General features: G+C 39.1%; 1 protein-coding gene and 1 long non-coding RNA gene across 5 annotated transcripts in view; both read right to left on the reverse strand.

Annotated features, from left to right (window-relative positions):
* Positions 1-25683, reverse strand: part of LOC138926845 (uncharacterized) — a 161775-nt gene that overhangs the window by 121279 nt on the left and 14813 nt on the right. The gene's annotated exons all lie outside the window — the stretch shown is intronic.
* Positions 1-25683, reverse strand: part of Arl4 (ADP ribosylation factor-like 4) — a 40296-nt gene that overhangs the window by 1376 nt on the left and 13237 nt on the right. For 2 of the 4 annotated variants that reach the window (XM_070282335.1, XM_017250525.3), the window contains exon 5: positions 13608-14224. The exons of 1 other annotated variant lie outside the window; for it this stretch is intronic. In XM_070282335.1, the coding sequence (XP_070138436.1) occupies positions 13691-14224 (534 nt within the window). In that variant the 3' untranslated portion in view covers positions 13608-13690. Of the gene's footprint in view, positions 1-9441; positions 9595-13607; positions 14225-25683 lie in introns of those variants that run through there. One more of the 4 variants, XM_043213330.2, reaches the window with a different exon arrangement.

Here is a 25683-nt window from a genome sequence, read left to right on the forward strand (position 1 = left end):
ATATAACCGATAAAATTTAACATATACAGTCCACTTCTCGAAGCTCTACTGTACCATCATATGCCCCACATGCCCTTGCCCTACTTGCATGCATGTCCATATAATTTCCAAATATTTTCTGCCTCCAATTTCAGGAAATATATAGCCGATAAAATTTAAAAAAAATATTTTACATTCTCTAAAACCAACAATTATAAACCGCCATTTCACTACAAATCCGTGATTGTGTCGCTTAAATTCTCGACCTAGCCGTGTTGTGTTTTTCGGTTCTGTTTATTTTTCTTTGAGGTACGTACAGGGTGCCGACGGCATAACCGGCTGCATAACAAAATAGATTAAAAAATCAATTAATTATAAATTTATGTATTTATAATTATAACTACGAAAATTTATTTAATTCTTATTTTCCGTTTGAGCAAAGGGCCAGGTTTTTTAATTCACCTTTCCGACCACTCAATAATTAAAGTCGAAGATTTAATTATCGGAAAATTATAATTAATTAATTTAATTATCCACCTTCTGTCCGAATAGAGCCGCGGTTTTTAATTCCATCTTCCCGGCTTCGTGTTAATTAAATTCAATTAATTAAATATTTAGGTTTCAATTCCACCGTTCCAGCTTCGTGATAATTAACCTCAATTGATTAAAAATTAAGATTTTCAACTCCACCCTTCTGGCTCCATCATATTTAAATCCGAAAGTTAGCCAAAAATTAATTATTTATATTTTTGTGTGTTTAATTCAAGCCAAAGTTAAGTCCACCTTCCGGCTCCGCAAATTCGAAAATAGTGAAGAGTTTAATATCTCAGTATATATTAAATTCAGTACGAACCACACAAGTCGAAATATACATACATATATAGACCGTCATCATTTTTTTCCGAACAAGCACGAATTTTCCGGTACCTTTTCCATTTTTTCGTGCCTCCAACTCTGCTTCTACTCCGCATCAGGCAACATCCGCCTACAATCCGAACAAACCTCGTCTCCTTTTGGGTTTTTTCTGGTGCCTGAAGTTTTTCTTTCCACATTCGAATTGTGCCGCACACGACTTTCCTTTCCACATCGGCGCCACTAGTTCGCACTTGCTCCTTGTAATTGCCTTTCATCCGCGATCTCACCGTTCTCATCGCATTAGTGCGACCGGCCACCACTTCGTACGGGGCACCTGTTGCGCGAGTCAGTCGACAAGCGCTGATCAGCGAATTGGACTCTGAGAATGCCCACGGGAGACGACAAAAAGCCGCGTTCGATCCCAGCCATCCGTTTGGACAGATCTCAATCCGCATCTCCGCGGACGCCTCTTTTGAAGCCTAAGGCTACCAGTGCCAGTCCAAGGGCAAGGAGTGACGAATCCGTCAATACAACCCCCGGTCCTTCACAGAGGCAGACTCACTCCGTCGCAAAAATGGCTCCAAGTGCGGTCGAAGTGGCGTTGAAAAAGTTCATCGCCACAACAGATCGAATTAGCCAATTTGAGGCTAACATTAATACTCCGGGCGCCAGAGATACGGAAGTAAGATCCCAATACATGTGCGAAGTTCATCGGGACCAAATTCGGGCACTATGGGAGAAGGTGGAGAAGAGCTATGAGAGCTGCTCCGATTTGCTAGCCGTGTCCGACGACAATGCGGCCGCCTCGACAGTGCTGGAAGCGAAGTACAGCTACTGTTACTCCGTCTATTCGAGATGTATTGCCCAGCTTCGGGAGAAAATTGCGTCCCAATCCACTCAGGCTCCCGTCAATGTCCACACGCCCGCGCCTACAGGCTGCCGGTTACCTCCGGTGGATACCGAGGTCTTCGCGGGTGATTATCTTCGGTGGCCCACCTTCAGAGACTTGTTTACGGCCATTTACATCCAAAACTCGCGGCTCACCCCGGTAGAGAAGTTGTTCCACTTATTGTCTAAGACAAGTGGTGACGCCCACGCCATTGTTTCTAAGGCTCCGCTTACCCATGAGGGGTTTGTCGCCGCATGGCAAAGCCTCACAGACCGCTTTGAGAACCGGCGGCTATTGGTCAACAGCCAGTTGAAGATCCTTTTCAACATCCAGGCTATTTCGCAAGAGTCCGGGGTCGCGCTGAAGGAGCTGCAAGCTACCATTCAGAGTTGTTTGACAGCCCTAGAAATGTCCTCCGTTAATGTTGAGGCTTGGGACTGTCTCCTTGTATTTATGATTTCGTCAAAACTCCCCAAGGTCACACTTTCTATGTGGGAGCAATCCGTACATAATAAGGCCGAGATTCCAACATGGAAGGAGTTAGATAACTTCCTGACAGAGCGCCATCGCACTCTGGAGGCCATCGACGACGTCAGGCCTAGTGGCTCCGTGCAATTTCCGCCAAGGTCGGGACTTCCTACTGCCCCTGCTCGGAGGCTCACTTCATACGAGACTCGAGTGGTTCCGAGCCAAAAGGGCTGCGATCTCTGTTCGAGGGAGGACCACCCCATTCGCTTATGTCCGCGTTTCCTAGAAATGGATGTAAATGGGCGCTCTGACTACATAAGGAGGAAGCAGTTATGTTTAAACTGTTTTGCCCGAGGGCACCAGCAGCGAGACTGCACGAGCGCCCATACCTGCTCCACATGCCACAGCAGACACCACACCCTCTTGCACCGCGGCAATCCATTCGCAACCGCTCCAAGTCCGCCTACGCAGCTTACCGCTCCAAGTCCGCCTACGTCAACAAACGGCTCAGAGGATCAGTCGAATGTGCAGGTGTGTTTCGCTTCCGGGTCAGGAGCCGTCCTACTGGGCACGGCCCTTATCAACGTGTGCCATTTGGGGTGCACCGTCCAGGCACGAGCACTGATAGACCCAGGCTCCGAAGCGACGTTCATAACGGAACGACTGTTCAACCTCGTCAAGCCTCCCTTCAAGACGATTCAAGCCCAAGTTTCCGGCCTTAATCAGACCATTTCCGCGCAGTCTACAAAATTGTGCCATTTCTCCATTCGGTCGCCGTCTAGACCCGGGCTACAATTAGAGACTACGGCCTACGTTCTGCCGCAGTTGGCAGGAAATCTGCCATCATATCCGTTTTCGCGAGATCTTCTCAAGGGGCTGCCCGACATTCCCCTGGCGGACCCCAACTTCTTTGAGAGCTCCCAAATCGATGTGTTATTAGGAGCTGACATTCTTCCGTCCATTCTCCTCTGTAATTCCAAGGCTAACATCTGCGGGTCGCTTCTCGGTCAGGAGACCATTTTTGGATGGGTGCTGACAGGCCCATTGTCTCCAGCTAACCCCCGCAGCGTGTCTGTCTTTTCCGTAAGAGTTGCCCGCAGCCTCGGTGACTCACAGGTTCAGGGTTTCGATTCAGGATGCGAGCACAACTCTGTCTCGACTCCTTCTTCGATTTACACATCGCATCACGCTGCACGGTGGCAATCAGCTGATGATCCGACTGATCCGTCACTGGAGAGCAGATGTACTCGAGGTACACAATCCTACCGATGCCGAGTCTGCAATGGGATCCATCCATTGAAGAGGTGTCGGCGCTTCCTACGCCTTAGTGCCGAGGAGCGGCTCCGAGCGGTTCTCGTGAACCGCTATTGCTCGAGCTGCCTGGCCCACGAGCACTCCGACGGATCCTGTCGGCGTGGGGACGGCTGTAAGACGTGTGGTCAGGATCACCACACGCTGCTGCACCCCGTGAACAAGGAGCACCGGTCACCGCCCCCGGGAGACAGTACACGGGGTGTCCCGCTCTCTCGTCGGCCGTCATCCGCCACCTCCCGGCGCGGTTCGGGTGTTTCTCGCCCTGCGTCCGCCATTTTCCGGCATTCCCAAACCGATCCACGGCCGCAGACTTTCCGGCACTCTTCGATAACTCCTCGGCATTCTTCCGCCACTGGCTGGCAGTCGTCAAGCGCTCCACTGCTTTCGTCCGCCACTCATCGGGTGCCGTCCACCGCTCTTCCGCCCGCGTCATCCGCCTCTCCTCGAGGGCCCCCGCAGGACGCGGTCGCTGCGCCCACCCTATCGTCGCTGCTGACCCGGAACAGCGACAACACCGGGACCCGGATCTTCGACACGGGGGCCTTCATCGACCCGTGTACGCCCTCTAGCTGCAGTGACGCATAGCTAGCGACGAGGGATCCATTGCAACCTGAGCGATTGCAAGGGGGGGAGGATGTTTACGTGAGGGGCCGTTGTGCCGCAACTTTAAGAGCGCACCCGCGCTGAAGAGCGCACCAGCACTGAAGAGCGCACCCGAGCTGAAGAGCGCATCCGCGCTCGCCCCCCTTTGCGCTCTCGCTCCTTCGTCGGCCGTCGTCGATCGTATTTTTTCTATTACTTTTGCCTTGTTTGCTTTTCTAAGTTAAGTTATCTCATGTAAGCAGCCGAATAAAGCTGACCGCGTTATACCATCCGAAAGACGCCCCCGACTTCTTATTTCAACATTCTAATTTTTCTGGGATCTATTTGCGGAACCACGCCCCCCTACACACTTATGATTACATCATAATAAAACCAATTAACTAAAATAAATATCTAAAAAAAAGTCCCAAGCTTTTATCTTCAAAAATAAGAAAGTTGATATTTCTACCATTTCCGATCGTTCAGTTATATGGCAGCTATAGGATATAGTCGGCCGATCCTTATGAAATTTGGCATGTCGTAATAGTTTGCCAAAAATAGTTCTCGTGTCAAATTTGAACTCTTTAACTCTAAAAACACCAAAGGTATACAGCTTTAGGCTATAGTCAGCCGATCCGGGCCGTTCCGACTTATATACTACGTGCAAAGGAAAGAAGGGTGTGTGCAAAGTTTCAAGTCGATAGCTTTAAAACTGAGAGACTAGTTTGCGTAGAAACAGACAGACGGACATGCTCATATCAACTCAGGAGGTGAAATAATTCAGGAATTGGAAATAATTATTTTATGAAAAGTCGCGCAATCCGTTTGTATGGAAGCTATACTATACAATTTTTTTCAGTGTGTTTAGAATATATTTATAGATTTTAGGACAAAATTTCATAATTTCAAATTTCTAGTGCAATATCAGAACTAGAAACATTTTTGGCCTCTGCTCCATACAAGCCCAACCACTGTGCATCGAGGACTACGATTCGGCGAGACAGATAGTCGTCTTCAAGACTTCGAATTGTTTCGAATGCATTTTAGGACGTACGATAAAACTATGCATATTTGCCGGTACTTTAAGACACGGTTACAAAACTAATTGAAAAGTATAGGCAAGTCATTGATATTTGTTTTAGTACCGTCCATTAGTATTACGTATAATGTATTTTACATGGTGCCTACCTAAAATGAATAGGGATGTAAAAAAATTTCCAGTATTCATTATTAAATAAATATTCATAAAAAAAAATGTGGCACTAATAAAATGACTAGTGGGGCCGACCTCTCTGTACATAACATTGAATCCCTGCATGCACCATAAGCTCGTCTATCTGTTCATCATCCGGCTTTATCTGCATGAAGAAATAAACATTTATAACTTTTCAAGATTACTTAAATTTGTCTTTGTATTTTGGTGCGGATTTTGGGGGTCGCTAGTTGGACCAAACCCAAAACAAAAAAAAAAAAAAAAAAAAAAATTTCAAAATTTAAAAAAATAGTATACAAAATAAAATATGTTCTTATTTACCCCTCTGACCCAATGCAGCTAATTATAAATATCGATAGGCTCAGCTGACCCCAACTGACATTCACCCCCCCACAGCTGCTCCCAACCAAAAGACCTGTCTGCCACCTGATTTCACTTTTCTTCTGAATCTCGCTGGGGGCAGATCATTTATTTTGTACATAAAAATTATTGGACCAGTGACCCAACCTCATGGGGAAAAAATTAGTGTGTGATTTTTTTGTTATCAAAATAGAGGTGAGAAAATATGAAGCTCCACGCCATTCCCTGCATTGGCTTAGTGTTTATTTTCCCGTTTAGCGGATTTTTGTTCCTAGATGACCCTCGATGCCAGTGGATTTGGAGGTACCACCTGACCTAACCCCGGCATCCATTCAACGTGAGCACCACGGTGCCACGGCTCTTCCACAGGAGATCTCCCCAAGCTTCAAGGATTATATTTTTACGACCCGTCGCTAAAATCCCGCCGGTAACATCAACCCCTCTGCCTGTGGAGTCTTGGATTTTTTTTATGTATTTTTTACATAAAAAAAATAAAAAACCACGTAAATACAACAGTCGACTGGCCATCCTGCAGAATCCTGGGCGAAACCATAGAAAAGGTTATTGGTTCAAATTGGGTCAACGATCCTAGCATCTCGTCTAAGCCTCAAGTTAGAGCTGACCCAACTCTTTCTACCTCACTCTGCGGTGCCCCACCTGTGTCCGTGAAGTTAAGCGGTTGCCGGGGCATACCTCTTCCATTATCGGTTTATCTCTCGTTTTTGCAGTTTTGTCGTCTCTGTCGCTCCGCATCGTCAGGCGATGAACAGGACTTGTTTATCTAATCTCCCTCATCATCTCGGGCGACAGCATGTCATCAGCATAGTATTATTAAAAATAAACCATATTTTTATTATCCATCGAACTTGCGGTGCACTATGGTCCAAAAGTCGATTTTTTTGGCATAAACTCTGAAAATTGACTTACAGACCTAAAATTTTTCACACTACTTTTTCTTTTTAAGAAGAGTAAGCAAAATAAATTTTGAGTCTATGCGACCACGCCTTCTTTTGCCTCCCATACTAAATAATTCCTAGTATTATTTTTAAAAATTAAGATTCAGATAAGTTACTTACATTTATGTATGTGTAATAAATTTTAATAAATAAATTGGTTTTTGTTTTAAACATAGTCTTCTTCTTCTTCTAGTTCTATAGAGCATCCTTCGTTTAGGTCCTCATCAGAATCAGAATCAGATTGCACATCCAATTCTTTTTCATTTGGGTTTTTGTTTTCGGCAGACGGCAACTCCAGAAGACTTAATACATCTTTAGGAAGAGGTTTTTTTATGTTTTTCCTTTCTCTTTCCTTTAAACAAATACTAGATAGTAAAGGATCCGAAGAATCTATCGCCCTGTGGAAAAGGTCAGTCATAGTATTGATTCGACTATTTTTCCTTGCGTGTGAGAGTCTGTCTTTTTTGTAGATTTTATTCCGTGCCTCTGAAGCATTTTCGCCTAAGCACCCTAGTGGAACCAACTTCGAATTATTTATTTGAAAACCGTGGACTAATACCTTGTGAATTGTTGGTGACATTGGGTACCACGGGTATTTATGCATATATAAGTCAAACGTTTTCTTACAAAAAATTCGAAACTTTTCAGAGTTTATATAGTGGTTACAGGAAATTGCTACTAATATAACGTGGAGGTTATTTAAAAGGGTTTCGTCAAAGCCGGTTATGGATGATAGTTGTTCAAATTTTGCAAAAGCTCTTCTTGCTGTATTACCGTCATTGCTTTTGCCGCTGCCATTCTGTTTCGGCATGCTTATTCGAAGACCCATATCATTCCAAAACGTTTCCTGAATATGTTTTTTGCGAGCCATTACTTTAATCTTGTCATCACCTTTTACATGCCATTTTTGTATTTCATTCGATATGATATATTTAGGACAAATTTTAGAAACCTGATCCAAGCATGTAGAGGACTCACCCCAAAATATAAAGCTTCAAGCTTGGGGGTAAAGGTTTTCGAGTAAAAATCTTTGATTTGCAGTACTTTTGTTGGGGTGACACCACAAATTGGACAACATTGAGTTGATTTAGTACCAGTTAGTACGTTTAGTACTTTCCCATCAATGAGTGTCATATGCATTTTAAAGGTTACTGCCACATCATAAGCCTCATCGAGTTTATAGGAAAACGTTTTCAGATTATCAATTTGAAAGTCTAGCTGATTTTTTTCCATAATTATGTGATCACTAGTTTCTTTAACAAATTGAATTTTTAGCGGCCTGCTAAATCGAATAGACTGCGGTGTTCTGTTAACCCAGATGTTTCGCTGAAATGAGTCAATCATTTTTATGGGTATAACAGAAGTAACAAACAATGAGTGATCTGAAAGCTGTACGTCAGGTGTTTGTATTTCAAACATCTGCAAAGCCATAACTGCAAATTAATTTGAATTCAAAACTATCAGAAAATTGCTTGAAAACATCGGACTGCATTTGAATTAGTCGCTGTGCAGTATGATTCAAAAGGTTTTGTAGTGAAACTTGAGCAAGAGTTTCTGTAACTTCTATACCCATAGGTCGACACTGCATTTTAGCTTCTATCACTTGATTGTAACTAGGATAAATATAGCTGTGATGATTTATGTTCAAAGCCCTAGTGTTGACATATTGCTGTTTGGTTAATGAATTTTCCAAAATGTAAGCTAGAGCTTCATTTGGTGTAAGTTGACTCGGTTTTTGCACTTGAAGTTGCTTTCTTAACTCCGTTTTGTTTTCAGGTGCTGTAATGGTTTCTTGAAGGACCAGAGCCAGGTTCCTATTGCATTGCTTCTTAGCGGAAACTGCTGCAGCATGCATAAGCAAATTTGTTTCATGACCTTTTTCATTTGCTAGTTCAGATGCCAATTTCCTTTTCAATCTTGGACCTGCGTTTGTATACGACAACGTTGGGCGTCCAGGTTGTTGTGGTGTCTTACTTTCTTTTAAAGAAATTGATATTTTTGACGACATCCATTTAGCATGCTTTGACTTAAATCGATCGACCATGTAGTTACATTTGGGAAGTTTTTCCTATCTTCTATGTGATATTTGCTCAGTTTTTCGTAAATCCAATCAGACACACGAAACACAGGGGACGCATGTTAATTTTCTACAAAAATACACATAAATTGGACATTAAACACAGCTCAAATAGTAAAACTAAACATAAATGTACAATATACAGTGAATAATACACACCTTGATCTTCAATTTCCATTATTAACCTGATTTTGTTTGGACAGATAATTTTTAATTGCACCCACAAACGTAAACAAAAGAATTTGCCGCCAATTACCATATTCTAAACAGCTGATCTATTGCATGATTTTGAAAGCTCATAAAAGCTTCAGTGAAGGTTTTAAAGATTTATTATTTAAGTTTTTAGAAGTATGATGTATTAACTTTAAGAATTTAAAACCAAAAATACTAAACATTAACATAAAAATTTCGACTTTATGCCAAAAAATGCGACTTTTGGACCATAGTGCGCTTATGTGTTCAACAGAGCTATGGATACATCAGATCCAATTAGAACACAGAAATCCGGTATTTTAAACTGACAGTTCCCAGGGAAAGCGTTGTCCGATTTGGTTCAAAATTGCTATATCGTATTAAAATAGCAACAAATATCAGCTCCTTAAATTTCATTAATTTATCTTTACTTTTACCAAATCGTTCCTATGGGAGCTATAGGATATAGTTTCCTGATCCGAACGATTTGCATATTATATGTGCCTAGGATAAAATAATAACGATTGGTAAAGTTTCATGTCGATATCTCCAAAACTGACCGAGTTATTAATTAATGCCACAAAAACAGGTGAAAAACCCCATAGTGCAGCGATAGAATGTAATCGGTAGTGTTTTCTTGAGTGGTGACGCCTGTCTGATTTATACAGCTTGTTTCAGGACTCAGATGCTTCTTCTCCAAAATAGCCGACTGAAAATTATTTTTTTAATTAATTTTAATTAATTTTTTTAAATCAGAGAACTTTTAAAAAATGATTAAATGTCACATAAAGTGGTCAAAAACCCCATAGTGCAATGTATTGGTGGTTTTTTCATTGGTGTTGGAGTTTGCTCTGCCATGTCACGATTACCTCCTGCGTCGATATAAGCATATTCGTTTGTCCGTTACCTGGTCGAATGTCTGCCTCTTTGAACACGAACTAGTCTCTCAGTTCGAAAATTATCGACTTAAACGTTGCACTCATCATTCTTTCCTTTGGTCTTTGGTGTATTTAAAGATAAAAGCTCGTGACTGATACAGAAGCATAGCTCGCAAATAACTGTTAATCTTTTTTTTTCCTTATGTTCAGTTTATGATAACAACCGACAAAAATTTTTACAAACACTATCTCTCAAAGCAGGAGACTTACTTTCTTTTAACCCTGCTAATCCAAAAAAAAAAAAAAAAAAAAAAAAAAAAAAACAAGAAAGGAAAGCTAACTTTTAGCTAACCGAAGTTTATATACCCTTGTAGTTAAAACCGGATATATATCGCAAACATCGGATATAGTTGGCCGATCCTTATAAGAATATGATAATATGACCCAATTTATTATAATACAAAACATAAAAATGTCCCAAACTTCTATCTTAAAAAACACGAAAGTTGGGTCATTTCCGATCGTTCAGTTATATGGCAGCTATAGAACAAATATAGAATCTGTACTAAATTCCACCTTTCTATCATCAAAAACACGAAAGTTGGGTCATTTCCGATCGTTCAGTTATAATGCAGCTATAGGATATAGTCGGCCGATCCTTATGAAATTTGGCATGTCGTAATGTTTTGCCAAAAAATGCTCATATGTCGAATTTGAACTCTCTTACTTTAAAAACGTCAAAGTTATACCATTTCCGATCAATCAGTTATATGGCAGCTATAGGATATAGTCGGCCGATCCGGGCCGTTCCGACTTATATACTGCGTGCAAAGGAAAGAAGGGTGTGTGCAAAGTTTCAAGACGATAGCTTTAAAACTGAGAGACTAGTTCGCGTAGAAACGGACAGACAGACGGACAGACGGACATGCTCATATCAACTCAAGAGGTGATCCTGATCAAGAATATATATACTTTATAGGGTCGGAGATGTCTCCTTCACTGCGTTGCAACCTTTTGGACAAAATTATAATACCCTCTGCAAGGGTATAAAAAAACCATATTAAACCAAGATTTGGGCATGAGAAAGCATGAGTCCGCGCGTTGGGTGCCGCGTTTGCTTACGCTAGACCACAAATGTGCGCGCATGAACATTTCCAGCGCTCTGTTTGCTCAGTTTATAGGCAATAAGACCGAGTTTTGGCTCCGATTGATACCTGTAGACGAAACTTGGATTCATCATTATACGCCCGAAACAAAAATCCAATCTAAACAATGGATTGCAAAAGGGGAACCGGCCCCAAAAAAACCTAAAGCTGTGTTTAGGCTCGGAAAGTGATGGCGAGTGTTTTTTGGGACAGCCATGGAATTATTTTTATCGACTATCTTGAAAAAGGAGAAACTATAACAGGAGCATACTACGCATCATTATTGGAAAAGCTAAAGGAAGAAATTTCGAAAAATCGGCCACATTTGCAAAAAAAAAGAAAGTCTTGTTCCACCAAGACAACGCACCTCACCTCAACAGTCGCCATGGCGAAAATCCACGAATTGCGGTTCGAACTGCTTGACCATCCACCTTATTCACTGGATTCAGCACCAAGCGACTTTTTTTTGTTTCCTCAACTTAAAACAGCGCTCGGCGGCCAGAGATTTTCGTCAAATGAGGAGACAATCTCCTTCGTGCACTCGTGTTTTGCAGACAAAGGCGTCAAGTACTATTTGGAAGGGTTGCAGAAGTGGAAGCAGCGCTGAAAGAAGTGTGTGGAGTTACAAGGAGACTATGTAGAAAAATAAAAAACAAAAATTTGAAAAAGTCGCGTGCATCATGGTTAGGTCGGTTATTTATCTGACAGCCCTCGTATATATTAAATGAAAAAAGCTAACCTAAGGCCGAACAAAAGTTGATACCTGTCAATATAGATGTATAATTTTGAATTTATATATTTTGATATTTTGAATATTTATATATGCGATTAAATCTTATTTCTTCAAACGCACCCAAAATAACATTTCGATCAATGAGTTATATAACAGCTATACGATGTAGACAGAAGTTATATGGCAGCTATAGAACTCCTTATCCCGGCCGTTCTGACTTACATAGCTTAAAAACTGAGAGACTTGTTCGTGTAGAAAGAAACATACAGACGGATAGAAGGGCATGCCTATATATTATCGTATAGAGTACATAGTATAGTACATATATTTTCAATTTTACAGTCAGAGATGTCTCTCTCACTTTGTTTCACACTTTTCACGAATATAATAATATCCTCTACAAGGCTATATACAATAATATTTACTTATTATACCCTTGCAGAGGGTATTATAATTTTGTCCAAAAGTGTGCAACGCAGTGAAGGAGACATCTCCGACCCTATAAAGTATATATATTCTTGATCAGGATCACCTCCTGAGTTGATATGAGCATGTCCGTCTGTCCGTCTGTCTGTTTCTACGCAAACTAGTCTCTCAGTTTTAAAGCTATCGACATGAAACTTTGCACACACCCTTCTTTCCTTTGCACGCAGTATATAAGTCGGAACGGCCGGGATCGGCCGACTATATCCTATAGCTTCCATATAACTGATTGATCGGAAATGGTATAACTTTGGTGTTTTTAGAGTTAGAGAGTTCAAATTTGACATGAGTGCTATTTTTGGCAAAACATTACGACATTCCAAATTTCATAAGGATCGGCCGACTATATCCTATAGCTGCCATATAACTGAACGATCGGAAATGACCCAACTTTCGTTTTTTTGAAGATAGAAAGCTGAAATTTAATACATATTCTATTTTCGGTCCGTTGATCTAACGTACCAAATTTCATTAGGATCGGCCGACTATATCCTATAGCTGCCATATAACTGAACGATCGGAAATTACCCAACTTTTGTGTTTTTGAAGATAGAAGTTTGGGATATTTTGAGGTTTGGTTTTTGTATTATATTAAATTGGGTTATATTATCATATTTTCATAAGGATCGGCCAACTATATCTGATGTTTGCGATATATATCCGGTTTTAACTGCAAGGGTATATAAACTTCGGCTCCGCCCAAAGTTAGCTTTCCTTTCTTGTTTTTACTTAACTTACCTATAAGTTTCAATGCGCAACGTTTCGCATAATTTGCGGCACTTATTAATTTGTTCGGTCACCTCGTTAAGCTTATTATTGTTCAAGTTCAAGGTCTTCTCAAAATACATATCTACTCCCTTCTGTATTTTTCTGGATCCTTTTTTAATTCATATCATACCATTTCCGTCTCTAATGGCCTCTTATTTGACAGAAACGAAACTCATAATATTTTTTTGAAGTAATTGTGTTCATACAAAGGGAATTAAAAATATTGAACCCCCTGCTGTTCGGGAACAAAAATGGGTTTCCTTCTGTGGTTGCAATTATTATACATGCATTTATAATGAATTTTTCACTTGTTTCGTATGTAATTTTCCTTTTTTTCGCAGCCTGTATTTCAGTGGCATCTTCTTTGTTGCTAGCTTTCACATAAACACATACATGCAAAAGACTTTTTGAATCGTCTCACAAAGTCAAACGGTCCTGGACAGAACACAGCAAATAGGAATAGAAAATATCGAAAGCGAGAGCAAAAACGCAAACGGTTGCTTCCAGATTTTTGCTCAAAGACTCATTGAGCAACACTTATTTTGAGACCCCAGCAATCGGTTAACAGTTATTTGCGAGCTATGTACAGAAGTTCTCATAAGGATCGGCCGACTACATCCGATATTTGTGATATGTATAGATCAATGACTGCATTTAGCCTTTCGAAAGAAACCCTAAAATTTGTATCTGAGAAGTTACCCATTAAATCAAAAAATTTATATTATCCATTTTTATTCATTAAATTGTGCTAAACAAAGTTTCAATATGACAACGCCTATTATCGAAACATACATATAACTACCTTTTTTTTTTATAAGATTTTGTTATTTTTCGACGTTTGAGTATCATATCATATAAAGCGTCCAAACCTTCTTGTAAGCCTTCACCAGTTATAGCACAGGTTGGTTGTATATACCAACCCTTCGATTGGAAGTTATCAAAAGCAGCGGTATATTTTTGGTTACAAAATCTCTTGTTTGAGTCATTTTGAATATATGGATCCAATCTAGTTGAGTCGGAATAGATAATAGGTGTACAAGAGACTTCGTTTATCGATGAGTTTCCTTCGATATTTTGAGCAAGAACCGGCGCTATATTAACCATTGGTGTTGAAAATTGAAGATTTTTTTCTGTTGATAAAGGAGTCTGAATATTTCTTTGGTTTGAGACGCTGCATCCGATTAAATTGCTGGATGAAGAGCTGGAACTCGTCATCGTTTTTTTTGGAACTGTAGTAGAAAGTTCATTTAGTCCTAAAAGTCTTTCGAGCTCTTTTGCCCCACAAGCGTTTGGCAAATCTTGCTTATTAGCTAATATCAGTACCGGAACACCCTATAAAAATGAAACATATTAAATATATTTAATTAAAACATAAATTATTAATATACTTTATTTCTAATACTAATATATACTTTATTTCAGAAATTTTTGTAAAATATGCACGTAAATCTATTACGAATTGGCAGTTGCATTCATAAAAACTTACTCTTGTTTGTTTTTGTTTTGATAAAACTCTAGTCTTTTAGTTTTAAAATTATTGACTTACCATTAAAAGAATAATTTAAAACGTACTTTATTTAAAATAAAAATAAACAAGAAAGGAAAGCTAAATTTGAGCGGAGTCGAAGATGATAGACCCTTGCAGTTAAAGCCGGATACATTGGGCGGATATATCCAAAATTGGATATAGTTGGACGATCATGAGAATATCATAATATAACCAATTTATTACAATACAAAAATTGTATTGCCAAACTTGTATCTTCAAAAAAACCAAAGTTGGTATTTTCACTAAACACCACATACCTTTTCCGATCGTTCAGTTATATGGCAGCTAAAAAGATATAGTCGGTCAATCGTTATGAAATTTGGTAGGTCGTATTATTTTGCCAAAAGTAGCCCTCATGCGAAGAGTTCGGAAACTCTCTAACTCTAACTCATAAAAGTTATTCCATTTCCGATCAATCAGTAATATGGCAGCTATGAGATATAGGCCCGAGTTTGGCCCTTAGAAGATCTGATAATAAGCTATTCTCGGAGAATGACTGTTATAACATTCAAGTTTACGTTTAGTGTTTACAAAGTTATAAAACTGCTTTGGAACCTGAGTGAATTGAATCGGGCAGCGGTGAATATATTTCCTATAACATACAGCGTTATAAACGGTAAAATTTGATCGAGTGTTCAAGCATTGAACACTATTCTATATAAAAATTCTTAAGTTAGAGTTTTAAGGGATCGGACCCATAAAATACAAGTCAAGCAGCATGGTTTAAAACCGATCCCCTGCAGCCTACACAAATACATATGTACTCAAGTGGTGCGCTCATCGCCCTTGAGAAAGGTTCGCATAGCAGGTCAGCGTGCAGTGCGTTGATAAGTAGTTTTAAATAGATTTAAGATTTTCATGTATCTTACTTATAAGAATTGGAATTGTATCAAATAAAATCAGTTTCCAAAAGGAGCTCATTGGAGTGCGACCCTATTATTTGGGGCTCCTCTTAAAATTTGGTCCATTGAGACACCCTGACGTTTTCCCCCCTGTGGTAAGAGACTCAGGTTTTAAACTGGCACCTATAAGTGCCTGTAGAAAAATAAAAATTCTCAGCCCAAGGTAGCTAAAAAAATAAGGCTGCGATCTGGGTAAAAAAGAGCCCAGTTTAAAAATCGTTGTCCTCTGTTGTTTCCCCCCAAGAGGTAAGGGACACAGAGAATAAAATTATATAAATGCCAATGAGCATAAAATAAAAATATAATAAAAACAAGAAAGCAAAGCTAACTTCGGGCGGATCCGAAGTTCATATACCCTTGCAGTTAAAACCTGATATATATATCGCAAACATCGGATATAGTTAGCCGACCCTTATGATTACATCACAATAAAACAAATTAATTACAATAAAAAATCTAAAAACAAGAAAGCAAAGCTAACTTCAGGCGGAGCCGAAGTTTATATACCCCTGCAGTTAAAAACGGAATATAGAATAGAATCTGTATTAAATTCCAGCTTTGTATCTTCAAAAACACGAAAGTTGGGTCATTTCCGATCGTTCAGTTATATGGCAGCTATAGGATATAGTCGGCCGATCCTTATGAAATTTGGTAGGTTGGATCAACTGACCAAAAATAGAATCTGTACTAAGTCCCAGCTTTCTATCTTCAAAAAAACGAAAGTTGGGTCATTTCCGATCGTTCAGTTATATGGCAGCTACAGGATATAGTCGAAGGTTGGTCCGTGGTTTCTTTTTTTTTTTTTTTTCACGGAACTAGGCAGATATTCTTGGACGAAAATGTTCTCTGGCCAAAAACTGGGTAAACAAATCGTATTAAACATCTGTGCAGGCACACAAAACTTAAAAGAAGACCTGTGACTCTCATAATTATATTTATATTTAGCTATGTCCTCCACCTTTATATCAGCTTTAGTTTTGGCTTTGATATAAGCCGATATATCAATCTTTGAAGTATCAGGGGCAAGCATAGAAACAAATATAGGTTTCGATGGAGGAATCACCTGTAGGGGTTTTGGTGTCACAGGTACGAGAGCAGCATCAGTCGGTGCCGGTGGTCCGGACTGTGGAACACCCTTTTGGGTAACTCTGACGGAGGTTTCGTTTACTAGTGGTATCACTTGAACGGATACCACGGAGGACATATCAGACAATTGCTCATTTTCCTTGAGAAATTCGGACGGCGAATTTTTCTCAGTTTTAGCCCTTGGGGTGGCTAAAGATATAGGCGGATGCGTTATTGACGGCTGAGGCGGATCACAAACAGCGGAGTTTTTACGCATAGGGAACTCAGTTATCAGCTGAAGGCCGCTAAACTAAGTGTCAAGCGCACAGAGCTGGTCATTGATTTTACGAAAACCAGTGATCAACTCTTCAAATCCATTCTTAGTCTGTCTCATGAACGACATCATTTCGTCTTGGACAGCACGACAATTATTACAACAATAACGTCAACCAGACATACGCAAAATGGCATCCGAAACTGAGGCAGTGAACCCGGCACACTTGGCGTGTACGACGTTTTCACATAGCCAGCAATGGATGGTAGGCTGAGATGAGGAGATTGTCATGTTACAAGACTTCATCGAACAAACCATTTTAAATTCTATATGTATTAATAATTAACAATAAAAGAATACTGTATAAAAAGTTAAAAAACACTGCCGGGTCAGGCAGGAGCACAGCGGTGTAATTTTAATGTTTAAATGTGTTAACGTAATGTTTGGTGCAATGTTCATTTATTAGGCTTAAGTTTATACAAAAGCTTAGTTGATCGCAAACCGACTCTCTTTCGGCCGCTCGACTCAAGGGGCTTTCTATAGAGAGTTTTAGCTCGGTAATGTCTAGGTCGGGCCGCCCTCTCCATTTTCGAGAGCTTTAGCTTCGAGGCGACTTGTATGGCCTCTCTGTATACTACTTGAGTCCCTGCATGCACCATAAGCTGATCATCTGGCTTCATCTGCATTCAGAAATAAACATTTTTTATAACGTAAGAAAGAAGTCGAATACAAATTAAATACAAATTCGTCTTTTTTATTTACGGCATTGAAAATTATCAATGACCAAACAAACACTATACCTTGAACCACTGTGCCAAATAGGAAGCCGAAGCGGGAGCTTCGGAGGGTCCATTTAAGTTGAATTTAAACATATTATTAATTCGTCTCCAAATATACCGTAGCACACGCGAAGTGAAAGTTTCATTTATATAACTAAAGTTTCTCAAAAAAGCAAGTAAACACCGGTTTATCAATATTTATCATAAACGCAGTGCGCACAAAAAAAAAACACGACCGTTCTCATAAGAGGAAGAGAGAAGAGTTTTTGTTTAAAACTACAAGCGTGGGGTGATATGGATCCTCTTGAGTTTAAAGGGGCAAAGCTCTTAAAAGAGTGGTACCATCAGGATCAGATACCAAAAATAAGTCTAATAGCCGACCTAACGAACTTCTAACATGGTTAATTTGACCTAGGGAGATGTCAAACATGCTCGCGGTGTAGCAATTCATGTTGCGTGATAAGTGATAAAGATGATAAGTTATCGACATTTGATCACTCTAGTTCTGTCATTTTAAAGACCTAGAACTTGAAGCTGGTCACAATCGGACAAAAGATTTAAAACGGATTGAATAGCGGACAAATGATGCCAGTATGTGGGGGCTTCAGACAAAGAAGGTATATATGAACAAGTAATTTATAAAGATTTACCGGACAAAATGATTTCAAGGCAAATAAGTTCTAAATCATCAAAATCTTGGGATGTTACCTCTTCAGGTAAAGGATCTCCAGAACCTTCAAGGTAAAGGAATTCCAGTCTATAAGTGTTGTACTTACTTGGAAAAACTTCGGAGCTAAAGATCTTCAGCTTTAACCAAGTTTCTGTAAAGGCTATAACATGGGATGCAATGAATTATCCGAATATAGTTTAGTAGAGTTATGAAATAGAGCTACGTAGATCTCTATTATTCTGATACGTAAATTTTAGTGACGATATCAGTTTTTTGAATTTGTGGTCGAAGAAGAGGTGGAAGATTGGTCACTGATTCTAATATGTGGAAGTTTGATGAGCGGTTCATACCCACTTGGAAGCCAAGAAACAAATGTATGTTTCGATGGAGAAATCACCTGCAAGGGTTTTGGAGTTGAAGGTACGAAAACTGCAGCATCAGTCGGTACCGGTGGTCCAGACTGCGGAATACCCTGTTGGGTGACTCTAACGGGGGTTTCATTCACTAGGACCCGCGGAATCACTTGAAAGGATGTCACGGAGGACATTCCGGACAATTGATCATTTGCACTGAGAAATTCGGACGGAAAATTATTCTCAGTTCTAGCCCTTGGGGTGGCCAGAGATATGAACGGCTTCGTTATTGTCAGCTAAGCAGGCTGAGGCGAATCCCAACAAGGAGACCACACCTACAGGAAATGGCATCCAAAACTGAGGCATTGAACCCGGCACCCTTGGTGTGTACAACGTTTTCATATAGCCAGCAATGGTTGGTAGGCTGGAATGAGGAGATTGGCTTATTACACGACCTTATTGAGCAAACCAGTTTGAATTCTATTTTTATATTAAATTAGTGGGGGGCAAAACGCACACATCTTTAAAATTTGAGTGTAAGCGTAGCAGAGAAAAACAATGAGAGCATGAGAATGAGAGAAACACGTCAAAAATTGGAATAGGGTCTAAAATAGTGTATTTTATTCTAAGGCAAGCTTTGCCTGCAAAAGTTCTTAAACAAATTAAAAACTACGCTTCCCTATCTATATATTCTATGAAGAAAACTTTTTCCAACTCAATTTCTGAGAACATTTTTCTCAGTGGAAACATTTTGATTTTTAAGTTTGGTCTGTCAAATGAGTCAAATTGAACAAGAAAATACGGAAAGAAGAGGAAGAAGCAGAACTGAGACATTAGATTCAAATTATGAGACAAATATTAATAATATTAATACAATACTTATTCATATAAGTATGGATAAATGGTAAAGTAAGCTTATCGATATTTTGTAAAAAGTCATAAGAAGGAGGCGTCTACCATCGCTAGCTCAGCCTTGCGACACGACATCACATGAAAACGGCTTGACCGATTTAGCTCATGTTTTTTTGTAGTTTTCTAATACTCTCTACAAGGTACTTACGGAAAAAATATTAAGAAAAGCGTTCTTAAGTTCGAACTGAAAACAAGAAAATCAAACTGGCCTTTGGCTGGTTGTCAAATATTATGGTTGCGTTTAGTAATTGGTTGATATTAAGTGACATCACATTAAGTTCGTTTGTTTTAAAGACTAAAAAGTTTTTTTGTTTGCTAATATGTTATTATACCCTTGCAGAGGGTATTACATTTTTGGTCAAAAGTGTGCAACGCAGTGAAGGAGACATCTCCGACCCTATAAAGTATATATATTCTTGAACAGGATCACCTCCTGAGTTGATATGAGCATGTCCGTCTGTCTGTTTCTACGCAAACTAGACTCTCAGTTTTAAAGCTATCGACTTGAAACTTTTCACGCTTTCCTTTACACGCAGTATATAAGTCGGAACGGCCGACTATATCCTATAGCTGCCATATAACTGATTGATCGGAAATGGTATAACTTTGGTGTTTTTAGAGTTTGACAAATGTGAAATGAGAGCTATTTTTGGCAACACATTACGACATGCCAAATTTCATTAGGATCGTCCGACTTCATCCTATAGCTGCCATATAACTGAAAGATCAGAAATGGCATTTGGTAGAAATATCAACTTTCGTATTTTTGAAGATAGAAGCTTGGGACTTTTTTTTAGATTTTTTATTGTAATTAATTGGTTTTATTATGATGTAATCATAAGGATCGGCCAACTATATCCGATGTTTGCGATATATATCCGGTTTTAACTGCAAGGGTATATGAACTTCGGCTCCGCCCGAAGTTAGCTTTGCTTTCTTGTTGTTATTAATGTTTGTTACTCACGGTAAGTTCACTTCACTTTATATCGATTTTTGGCATCTTTTGGTGACTACACAGAAACCAATACAAGAAACCAACAATGCCAGCAACCAGATGTACAAACTTAAGCCGCAGAACTCGAAATACGGCAAGTCAAAGATATATAAGAGCAAATCTAACTGACGAGCAACGCGAAGATCGAAATGAACTTCAACAGAATCGAAATCAACATAGAAATGTTGTGTTTAATCCCCACAGAGCTGCATTCAGTTATAATGTGGCAATTGATTACAGTTCAGAGCAAATTGTTGCTATTGGACTAATGAATATTGTGTGTCCACATTGCAATGCATTGAAATTCAAAAAAGAAGCCCCTGGATTGTGTTGCGACAGCGGCCAAATCAGATTGACGCCATTGGTACCACAGCAGAGCCACTACATTCATTGGTTTCCGGAAATGGGCCAGATTCTAATCATTTTTTGACTCATATCCAGCAATACAATAATTGCTTTCAAATAAAGTCATTTGGCGCAACAAAAGTTATTCGAGACAATTTTTTACCTACTTTCAAGGTAAGTAAGTATGATGGCAAACAATTTGCTCTACAATTATCCAAATACACATTCATATTCTTCAGAGATTCAGAAGATCCTTATATTGTCGTCGTAGGAGAAAATTTAAAAAACCGAGACATTGTTTTACATTGGCGGAACGATCAACTTAAGCGTGTGTCCGAAATACATCGATCATATGATGCCTTAAAATATCCTATCCTATTTTGGCAAGGTGAAGACGGCATTTTTCAATTAAGATGATAAGTCTAGTTACAGGTAAACTAACAATATATGTTTACTACATTAAAATATATGTTTACTAACTTAAAATGTATATTATTAACACAAAAAATTATTTACAGGTGCTGAAACGAACAAAAAAGTCAGTTCAATGAATTATTATTCATACAGACTGATGGTTTGACAAAATGAGGACAATCACATCTTAAAGTGTCGGCGTCTATTTCACCAATATGCTGCAGATACATATGTATGTGAAAGTTGAAACTGAACGATTGACATTTATCAGGTTGAAACAGGCAAAACTCCGTTCCGAGGAATATATATCAAAACATATGCTTGCATTTTGATATATTAAGTATTAGATCATTAGCTAAACACCATTTTTGAAAGGTATCAAGGTCAGACTGAAGACTGCATTGGGCAGAGATGGATTTTTACTGAAGACAAAGCATTACATCATCTGCATTCATAAGAACTAGAGAGTTCGTTAAAGTAGGGAGTTGAGCACGTCGATTTCGGGAAAAATAAGTGTTAATTGATTTGTTATTACATTGAAGTTGTCGAAAATTTGAATTATAGTTTATAGTTGAATTGTATTTTGTAGTTGTTAGTCTCCAAAATTACTCTAAGCTAGCTTAAGGCGGAGCGAAAGCTCATATTCGCTCTTGTGCGAATTCGCCCCGCTTCGCCGCAATAGAAGAGTTAGGCTTAAGATTAGAGAAAAGTATAATTGAAGTTATAACGTTAAAGAGGCAAGATAATTTTTTCGTTCTCGTTTTTTCGCCCTTTTTTAAATATTTGGCAGCCACCACTTTTTGTTATTTTTTAGAGTGTGAGATAAACTAATCTCATTAAACATTTTGGCGCCCCCGGGTGGACTGTAGTGCGAAATATTTAAAAAATAAACAAAAGCAAAAAGTGGCAGTGACACTGTGTTATTACACACAAAAAAAAAAACAAAAATTCAAAGAGCTGCTCGCGACGCGTCCGTGAAGTGCGAAATAAAAAACAAAATTCACCGCGTCGTGAAACCGCCTCAAGACGCAATCCAGGATTATCACCGCAGGATCATCGCCACCAGGAACAGCATCTACATCCATGCCGTGTACCTGCATTGACTGCACAAAGAAAGTGGCACCGGGATTAAAAGATCCCAAGGCAGAACCGCAGGTATTTGTGCAAAAAATTGAAAGTCGAGAAAAGACGAATTAAATCGCCGTCTTGTGCTAAAATATTGCACCCTCCTTTCAATTCTTGGAGCATACGTACTTGAAATTAGTAGAGCTAACAATTTGAATAGTTTGATTAAAATAATTAACAAACTGCCGGTGGATTAAATTAATAAACATCAAAATACATAGATATCCACATCACTGTCGCATTCGGTCGCAAAAACAAATTAAGTTCTCTCCTCTATATTCTTCGACCGCGAAGTGTGTCTAACCTAAGACTAACCTAGCCTTAGTTAGACCAACAGGGGGCCCTGGGCCACCCAATTTGGGGAGCAATCGGTTCGCTGCTCTAGCTTCGAACGTCAGCCCCCACCCAAGAAACAAAAACCGCTGCAAAAACTCTACTCTGACTTCCCGGAACTTCCAACAAAAAATACATCGAACCCCAAATATATTATCATCTCCGCCAAAAGGAGTGACAAACCTATTTCGGAATACAATTGCTTTTCGGTTCATAAAGCGCTTAAGCTTATAAATAATAATTTTGCCTCAATTTCTAATTTAAGGGGTTATATACCTTTTTTTTCTTAAAAAAAACGAAACATTTTTTTTGCTGAATCCTAAAGTATATCCCTTAGAGAATATTTTCCCAAATTTTCATGGAGATCCGAATAATAGTTCGATAGGAAAACAGCGTTTTGAGGCGCGGTTCGTCACGGCTGCGGACAGCGTCAAGCAACTTTGAATGCGATTATCTCAAAGTCGTGTTTTTCCAAAAGTGCCTTCGCTGTGACCACGATTGCACAAGAACTTTTTTTTAAATTATTCGTAATGATTGTGCCGAGTTCGTGAACGATTCAGTTTTTTTGCACCCATTTTGATTTCGCCCAATTTTTAGAACTCAAAAAATCAACTTTTTTGAAAAATGTTTACTGTATTCTTGAAAATAATCGTTCACTAACTGGAAATAATACTATACTAATAAAAAATGTTTGGTTTTTTGATTTCGGTTGACCTGCTGGACTTCTATTGTGGTCACCGCAAGCCGCTATAAAAAAAAAGGGTTCCGAGAGAATTGCCAAAACTTTGTAAATTGTAAAAACATGTACTATCAATAAAAAATAACTTCAGTATCATAAAATAATTGCTACACACCTGAAATAAAAATCCAAAGTTCCCTCAATTTTTTCGCTCAAAAAGGTATATAACCCCTTAAAAGACGGAAATTTGTTAATTCTGGTTAACACTGAAACAGATGCAAACGCGTTCATTAAAGCAACACAACTGCCTGGTTAATGCGAAATTGAGTGCAAGCTTCGGGGATCTTTTAATTCCAAAAAAGGGACAATCTACGCACCCTATTTAATTGGTATCCCCGAAGACGAAATCGTTGAGGCCTGAAAGGCCCGCAACCCAGCGGAGTCATATTGCTTACATTTGATTAAACCTCCCTTCCAAAATAAGTATCTCATTTTATCGGACTTTATCCCTAATCTAATGAGGTGCAAGTCTTGCCAAAAACTAGGCCACACACAAAAAAATTGCAAAAATGAGCCAGCATGCAATACATGCGGTGGAGCCCCCTACTCCGGTAACTGTACCCCCAAATGCGTTAATTGTTCCGAAGCTCACGCCGCCTCTGATAAGCAATACAACGCATTCAAATAGCAAAAAAAAAATACTAAAAATAAAAACAAACAAAAAATGTACAATGCCCGAAGCGAATAACTTTTTCAGAGCTTCTCAACCCAAAACTTGCAGCCCAAGCAGCTATGCAGGCGTTGCTGCGTTAAAGCAGCACGAAAAACGATAACATACACAAAACGAAATAGCCACTTGTTTGACACTATTATTTCATATGCTGACGATTGCCACGTTTCTGGCGACTCTTCTTTCCCTCCCCCTTCCTCTCCCCAAAACTCTAAATCATATCACAATGACTCTACAAACAAATCAGCTGCTCCAGTTGAACTCGCGACAACATCAAAACACACAACTAACAATCATTCCCACTCTTCTTTTACTTTCACTACCTCTATACTAAACAACATAAACCTCGAAAATATTAACTCGGACATTGGCTCCCCGGAGTTAATGACTAACAAAACGAAACACATCTCTGATCTTGACTCCGACGGGTCAATGTCAGAATAATAAATAAATAATTAATCCGCAATTATAAAAATAATATAACTAAGCCCCTTTGACATATAACTTAAATTATTTAACACTTATCCATGCAAATTAAAGTTATACAATGGAACTTAAATGGCTATATAAACGAATATAATGAATTAAAAATCTGAATAGCTAATAAAAGGCCAGATATTATGTCTTCAGGAAACCCGCTTGCTATACAATTCAAAAAATATAATCTGCCAAAAACAATATATTGGTTATATTACTAATTTGCCACTAAACTTAAATTCGAAGCAAGGAGTGGGTATTCTTGTTAGAAGGCACCTACCCCACACTTTAATGCAATCCGCCCAAAACTCTAATATCTTGCACATTGCTATTCAACTAGATTTTGGATAAAAAATAAAAATCTTAAATGCCTACATTCCACCTGCCCAAAATTTTTCTGCAAACGAGCTGTTCCTAATCATTAAACATACAAGCCATCCTTTAATACTTTTGGGAGATTTTAACGTCTGGAGCTATGCCTGGGGATCTTGTTCAACAAACACCAGAGGGCGTAAAGTCGCTCAGAGCAACTTAGTACTGCTAAATGATGGCTCAGCTACACATTTAAACACACACAAGCCTTTCACAAATGTTGATCTCACTTCAACTTCGCCAGTCAAATACGCCTTCTGTAAATGGTCGGCCCTCCCTGACCTTTACGGAAGCGATCACTTCCCGATTCTCACAAATTTAACCCAACAACATAATTTTACAAAAAATAAATTTTCCTCCAAATACAAAATAGAGTTGGCAAATTGGGATAAATTTAGTTCAGTTTGTGAGAATCTCTTGTACAAGTAGCCAAATTCACCAAATGCATAAGAACTGCTGCAAACCTTTCAATACCCGAGAACAAGCCCTACACTTATTCAAAAAAGATTTTTTGGTGAAACAAAGAGCTTCAAAAGTAACACAAAAAAAAAACAACATTTTTGACATGTATACAAACATCAACGACGCAAACCTTATTTCTTACAAAAAAAGCCAACGCATATTTTAAAAGAGCCGTTAAAACAGCAAAAAGGAAATCGTTTGAAGCTTTTACTTCCAACATAACCCCACTGGCTTCAACAAAGAAGATTGGGCTGACATTATAAAAATTGCAAGAGCCCCATTTCAACCAATTAAATATATCCAAGCTCAAAACAATGTGCTCACAGAATCATTTGAAATTGCTAACGAATTTGGTA

Source organism: Drosophila bipectinata, chromosome 4 (assembly GCF_030179905.1).
Source record: "Drosophila bipectinata strain 14024-0381.07 chromosome 4, DbipHiC1v2, whole genome shotgun sequence".
Taxonomy (NCBI): domain Eukaryota; kingdom Metazoa; phylum Arthropoda; class Insecta; order Diptera; family Drosophilidae; genus Drosophila; species Drosophila bipectinata.